Source organism: Haemorhous mexicanus, chromosome 3 (genome assembly GCF_027477595.1).
Source record: "Haemorhous mexicanus isolate bHaeMex1 chromosome 3, bHaeMex1.pri, whole genome shotgun sequence".
Taxonomy (NCBI): Eukaryota; Metazoa; Chordata; class Aves; order Passeriformes; family Fringillidae; genus Haemorhous; species Haemorhous mexicanus.
Genome location: NC_082343.1, coordinates 102,660,298 through 102,667,474, shown reverse-complemented (window position 1 = coordinate 102,667,474; position 7,177 = coordinate 102,660,298). Strand labels below are relative to the sequence as shown.

The 7,177-nt window shown below is 41.9% G+C and overlaps 1 protein-coding gene across 1 annotated transcript in view; it reads left to right on the top strand.

Moving 5' to 3' along the window:
• The first annotated feature begins 377 nt into the window (after positions 1–377).
• Positions 378–7,177, top strand: part of MBOAT2 (membrane bound O-acyltransferase domain containing 2) — an 89,250-nt gene continuing 82,450 nt past the window's right edge. The window contains exon 1 of the mRNA XM_059842847.1: positions 378–518. Coding sequence (XP_059698830.1) covers positions 447–518 — 72 coding nt within the window. The 5' untranslated portion in view covers positions 378–446. The remainder of the gene's footprint in view (positions 519–7,177) is intronic.

Here is a 7,177-nt window from a genome sequence, read left to right as displayed (position 1 = left end):
TAGACCAGCACTGAGCAGCCTTTCCTTAAACACCTCCGACGGTGACTCCACCACCGCCCTGGGCAGCCAGGTCCAATATCTAATAGCTCGTCCTGCGAAGACCGTCCCAGCAGAACATCCCCTAGCGCAGGCTGGGACCGGGTGAGACAGCGCCGGGCCCTGTGCGGTACCTGCGCGGTGCGTACAGCTCCCACCCACCCTCAGCGCGGAACGGCCGCCGCGGCGCCGCCTCGTCCCGCCCAGCACGACGGGGGCGGGGATTGGGCGAGCCCGCCCGTCACTCCGCGGCGGCGACGCGCAGCGATTGGTCGCCAGAGCTGTCAGTCATCGGCGAAACCGCGCCTGCCCCTTGTTGTCACGGCGCCGTGCGGGGCTGGGGCCGCTCGCGCCGCTGTTGTTGCCGCCGCCGCGGCAGCCCGGGCAGGGAGCGGCTCCCCGGCCTCGCCATGGCCACCAGCACCACGGGCTCCACGCTGCTGCAGCCCCTCAGCAACGCCGTACGCCTGCCCGTCGACCAGGTGAGGATGGGGAGGCGCCCGCCCCGCCGCCGCTCCCGCGGGCTCGCCGGGGAGGGACCGCACCGCGCCCCCGCTCCGCGCCGTCCTGCCCCGCCCCGGCCCCCCTCGGCCCCTCCATCCATCCGCGGGGCCGGTGCGGGGCGGGCGGCGGCCGGAGCGGGGGGCGGCCGCGGCTCCTCTGCGCACCCGCGGGCGGGGGGGCGCCGGGGCGGCGGCCGCGCTTCGCGGGCAGGTGCGCCCGCCCCGCGACTCCCCGGCTGGTCCAGCATCCCGCCCGCATCCAACCCTGTCCTGCCCGGCCCTGCCTCGCCCCAACTTGTTGGCAGCGTCAGTCGGCCAGATGTGGATCCGCAGCTGGGAGTAGGGCCGGTATCAGTTCGAGGGATGCAAAGGTTGGGTGATAATTGCAAATGCAAAGCAGCGCGCTGCGCCTGGATGCGCCTGCCAGGGGGGTTTACACGCGGTGTTAAATAATGTGCGCCGCACACAATGCTGCTGGGAATTCCTATCTGCTTTGTAGGCAGAGCGTTTCTGTGGTATCTATTGTCCAAGTGATATAAAAATTCCTGAAGGCTGCTAATCCTGGTATCTTTACAAAATATCAGAAGATTACAAAATAAGATTGGGAAACTGAGGTTTGCCAAGTTTAATCACTGAAGCTGGACCAGAGTGTTTGTTTATGGGGGAAGTGGTCTAGACCTTCGAAATCTACAGAATATTTATGTATTTAGGAATACATAAGAAAAGTAATCTTCATATAAATTTTGTAGCACCAAGAAATTTTATATTAAGAATTTTTATTTTTTTTAATGCTTCATTCATGTACATATGAGTGAAACACATCAAAGGAAACAGTCTGCTTCAGTAGAGGGAGACTTTGATGGCATGTTTTTACAAAATACACCTGATAAGCGAGAGAAGTAACTGGAAATGAAATAGGAAGGAGCATGCCTAGTGAAAGTATTTTGGAAGTCACTGAGTTACAAATTCTTCTTTTTTTGTCCCCCCATTCCGCAGCCACTTGTTAGAATGGAAGGATGGTTAAGGATATACATGAAAAAGTACCTTCTAGAAAACTGGTAAAACAGGCAAGTTGAAATTGAGCTTGGTGGGATGGAATAGATACTGTGCACCCCTTGCAATGATATGCAATGATACCCGTGGCTGGGATCGATGGCACCTTGTGGCTTGGTGCCTCATACCTGCAGGTGGTAAGCTGCACTTGCCAGGTACCATGTGGTTATTTCCATATAATGTGCAGCTTCTACAGGATACTGTAAAGCACTTCAGAGTTGACAATCTTTTTATGGCATGATGTTGGTGGTGTATAATTTTATACTCATAGTAGTAGTCATAAATTTAATTGTTTATGATGTGGTGTGACTACTGCCAAAATTGTTTTTAAATTGTGGGTACAACATTTTTATCATAATGAAGTTACTTTTTATCAAAGCCTGGAAAACTTCCCTGTACTGAATGTTTTGCAACAGACGCTCCTGTAGAGCCAAGAAGTTTTTATAAAGTACACTTTGAGCTCTGTTGGAGCTTTTGGGAGTAATCACACTGGAGGGTGGCTAATTTAGAAAGTTTGTTATAAGCAGTTGGAAGTCAGACATACATTGTTTTTCAGACTGTACATAATATAGGTCCAGTTGTGTATGAAGAGCATTGATTGTGACTGGAGTATGAAGAGCTTCAAAATTTTGCTGCACTGAGGAGACCATGTCTATAAAAAAAAAGCAGAGTTTTTTGTGACCTCAACTCAAGATTCTATCATGATAGTAAGTTTGTAATACAGAAGGAATGTGAATTGTGTTCAGTGTAATCAAATCAAAGGGAGGGAAGGAGATAATGAGGTCAGGGAAGAAAAAGAAAGTTCTGATACTCTTTGGTGTGTTTGCTCAGAGATTATGCTTGACATTTGGTGATACTATAAGCATATTCAGAATGAAAAGGTAGTACTGGTTTGAAAAAATAATAGAAAATGAAGGTTTTTTGATCAGTACATTGTTTCTACTACTTGCTCCAAATCTGTACTATGACTACAGTCATACCAACATAGCAGCTGCTTGAAATAGGCACTCTGGTATAATACCAGCACTCAAATGCTGGAGATCAGTAGGGTTTTTTTTCTCCACTCAATTTCAGTTTTCACCACAAATAGATACTAATCTTTATCCAAAATGTTGCTTAAATGGTGATTTAGATTTAAGCCATTACTATCTAATTATCCTGCTAAGGCATATAACTCTTGGAAGACAAATTGAGGTAGCATGTGTCCATGTTGCCTTACTCTCTGGTGCTCAAGCAAATGAGTAGAGAACCTTCCCTATTTGGCAGTGCATGGAAGTAGAAATTTAAGTTCAAGGTGGAGTTGCTATCTTTAAGATTAATCAATCAGTTCCACATCTCTGTGTGATAGAAATTGATTACTTTTTTACTTAATGCTTGGCAGAACTAGAGACAGAGATTTGAGAATGGTTGGTTATGTGCTAGTTGGAGGTCAGTGCAAAACATGAAGGGTGAGCTCTGTCAGAGTCATTTGACACAGCAGTCTTCTCTGTGTGCCCAGCTGTGTTGCAAAAGAAAAGCTTTGTTGCTTTAACAATTTGCTAGACATTTTTTCTTGGAACTGGAGTACTGGGTAGCTAAAGGAATGGAGAAGAACTTGTTTTCTTCTTCTGTGTGTATCTCCCAACAAGGTATTGTGCTGTAACTCGTTGCTGTGTTAACCTTTGTCTCTCGTTTTGTCTTGCACCAGGTTAACCTAAAAGGCTACATGTAAAAGTTAATGTGTTCTTTATAGGCTTCTTGGGCCAGTTTTTCTGTTTTTATTTTCAGTCATTTGATGAAAGGGAAGATGCTCAGCAAGAACCTAGAGCAAACTTACTTTTCTTCTGTATTTTATAGTAGGAAAAAAAATATCACTGCTTGATAGTGAAAAGCCTGGTAAAAAATGTTTCTTTTCACATCTTGGAGAATTGGCTGCTCAGGAAAGGAAGCATTCTGTCAACAGCTGTGGCACATTAAGTCCTTAAAGTTAATGAATGAGTGAATAAATATTAATGTACTTCATATTCCTTGTGTCTTCTCAGGGGACAGAAGGAATAAAAGTAGCCATGTCCTTCCCAACCTGGATTACTTCCCAAGAGAAGTATGGGAAGGTTTACCATAAAAACTTGGCTGCTAGAGTATCACATGTTGCCTCATGCATTGAGGTTGCAACTTGAATTATTTTATTGTAGTTATATCTGTCACCTAGCTTTATATTATTCCTGTCTGTTCTCATGTAATATTTATGTCTTTGCTTCTTTCTTCTTTCTCTAAGGTGAAGCCCAACAAATAATGTGTTGTACTTTGGTCCGTTTCCAATTCTGTCACTACCTTGCTGATTTTCTATTGAAAAATGACTTATCTTGATGTGTCAGCTTACTTGTCATTAAACTGGAAGGATTTAAATTTGCTTTGACAATGATTCTAGGAAAGCAAAGCTTTCTTTTTGGCTTTTTGGTCACTGTGGGGTTAGGGGAGTTCAGAGAATAATCATTGCTTTCACTGCTTCCACCAGAGGGAGCAAAATTTTTTTACTGAAAATGTACAGAAATTGTAGGGGTTATTTCTGCCCTTCATTTGTTGTAGAAATTGGTAATTTGTACTAGAGGAATAGTTGAAAGGGGAGATAGGAGACTGACTGCGATAATATGTGAACATCAACTTTTTATATGAGTTGTCTAAAAGATTGATCTTGAGAACCTGAAATATGGTCTGAACTTCAGTGATTATCTTCTAGATAAGAAAGGGAAGAATATGGCTTCAACTACTAACAGTACAGATGTGTAAGATAGGTGCACAGAATAAAATGTCATGCCTATGATTATGCACTTGACTTAAACTCCAGGATGTAAAAAAATTTTCAACAGAAGAAAGAAAAGTTCTATGCTGTTTCCACACTTTTCTTGGGTTTTGTTTTTGGGGGTTTTTTTGTGCGTGGTTTTTTTCCCCAATCTAGTTTTAGCTTTTATTTGTTAACTTTGCTCATTTATGTAGAATAAATACAATTTTCTATGTGGGTGCCATCAATCTTCAAAGAATCTAAACTGACTTTTTTTATTAAGAATAGTCATAAAAATCCAACTCTTCCTAAACATGAATTGCATAAGCCACACAAACTTCCTTCATTTAGTGATCATAAGCCAGCTTTCTGTACCTTTATATAATTTTCTGCATACGCTTCCCTGTGCAGAGAGTTATCCAAGTTGCTTTCATCATGCCCTTAACACACTTGCTTCCACATAAAAGCACTGACGTATGTTGAGCCTGTGTTTCACCTTTAAGCCCTCAAGGAGAGTGGGGAGGATTTTTTTTCCTTGTATATATCTATGAAATATTTATTTCTTACATGCATGTGATGTAAGAAAGCAATTTAGGAATTTTTTCTCCTTTATTTTGATGCCTCGGTGGTGAGCGCAGCTGTGGTTTGGAGAAAAGGCGAGGCTTGGAGGTGGGGTAGGGAATTTTGCTGAGAAGCATTATGTGCCTGATTTGCCTGCAGGGTACATCTGAGTATATCTCCTAGTTAGATCTGTTATTTCATGAAATTTTGAGCATTAGTGATGTCTTCTATCTTACCATCTTTAGATGATGATAACCCCTTGTTTTCTGCCAAGGCAACATAAAGTAGCCTCCTGAGGGCTGAAATGTTTTAGTCTGATAAAAACCTTTTTGTCAAAACATGGAATGGATATCAAAATATTTGTCCTGTATAACTATCTAGAATTTAGATGGCCTAACATTTGATTGAAGCATTATCAAACTAGAAAAAAAAAAAAAGTGAAGAGTGTCCCAAGTTTCCTTCTTTCAACATTGATTCTTAGACCCTTGTCTAAGGGTCTGGTTGTGGAACCCAAAGCAGCTTGTTACTGATTTTTCAGATATGACCCAGGAAATTTATAAGTAACAGCTGTGAGTAAAATTAGCATTCATGGGTGTGTAAAATGCAAACACTGAAGGCAAGGGAGTGGTAGGATAAGGCAATTGTGCCCCTACTTTGCCCCTGTACTTTCCTTATGTGCTGCTAGCCGCAGTCAGGAGAATGAAGGGTGGATGGCAAAACATGATCTTCTGTGATGATAGATGGAGACTGTAGTGGGTGAAAAAAACCTGAAAATGAAGTTCTTCTGTTCTTCGTTCTGCATGTGCTGTTCTCAGTGATGTTTTGAATTGTTTGAATTTGCTAGCCAGGTTTTTAGTGGTTTCTTAACTTCTCTTTGAACTCTTGGAAGGGAGGGAGTGTATCATCAGGAGGGTCCTGTACAGTGACACCTTTTCCAGGTTTTACTATTAGTGGTTAGGTATTGACTTACTCAGCAAACATTAGGTCAGGAGTTAACTCTGCAATGAAAAATACATAGAGAAGGGTGAAGTGGTTGGGATAAGAGGAAAAATTGACAAGAGGAAAAATTGACAAGAGAAAGTGACTATCTTGAAGGAAGAGGTGAAATTTGTCATGAACAGAGTTGGAAAAGAAAGCAAACACCGGGTTACAGTGTTAGAAAAGATGGGCCATTTATGAAGTGATGGATTTAGTGCAAGAAGAAAATAAATCCATGTTATTCAGGTTCATGAATATTACTGTGAGGGTGTAAATTACACAACTGCTGTAATTCTTTAATATTTAGAGAAGCAGCAGTGAATTTTGCTCTCACATGCTTTCATAGGGTAGGTTTTCTTCAGTTTTTTTTCAAAGCAGTGGAAAAACTCAAATATAGTTACACCTAAGGTTTCTACAGTAAACATTTAAACTAAATATTATTTACCTGAACAGCTTATAGTCACCTGCTTTTTGTCACATCCTTATGCAAGTCATTGAGGTTGTGTGTGAACACACATCTGTGCTTATGACAGTACAACCATTTCTGAATCCAAAATGGGGTACCCGAGTTGCTATGAAAATATTGCAGTTCTGGGATGTTGAACAGAAATAGTGGAGTGCTCAAAGAGCAGTCTAATAAAGAAAAAAAAGATTAAGGCATAAGGAAGATAACAAGAGTCACTTTTTATGGAATGCATGGTTACCACTGTGTTGCTTTCTGTTTCTGAAGGGTTGCTACTTTAAATCTCTTGTACCACAGCTATTAGATCTTTTTTCTCTGTGGACTTTTTCTTGAGTACTGTGCTGACTTTAAGCAAGAGTTCTGAAAAAGCAATAAAACTGAAATAGATGAGTCATCTTTATCATTTGGTGGTCCTGACATTTGTTGACTTTTCACTCTTGTTTACCTGTTCCTGTGTTGACTTAATGAAGCACTGTGATACATCCTTTGCTGACTTGATTACAGAATACTTTCTTCACATTTATTATTTTGACTAATGTACACTTTTTCTGAGTAACATGTGCCCAATTTTTTTCCTTGTTCCCTTTGAACTAGGGAGTCTAGACTGGAGTTTTATTTTCTCCTGGAAAGTGAGAACAACTAGCCAAGTGAAAACCTGTTTGCTTGATGTGTGCATCTTCGCAGGATTTTTGTTATAAAGAAAGGTGATGTAGCTCTTCAGTATGGATATTTCATTTTCCTTCTTTCCTTTGGGAAGTATTTTAAATTCAATGGCAGTTGAATCAACATTGCTCGTCTTTTAGCACTTAAGTGAACAGATCTGAG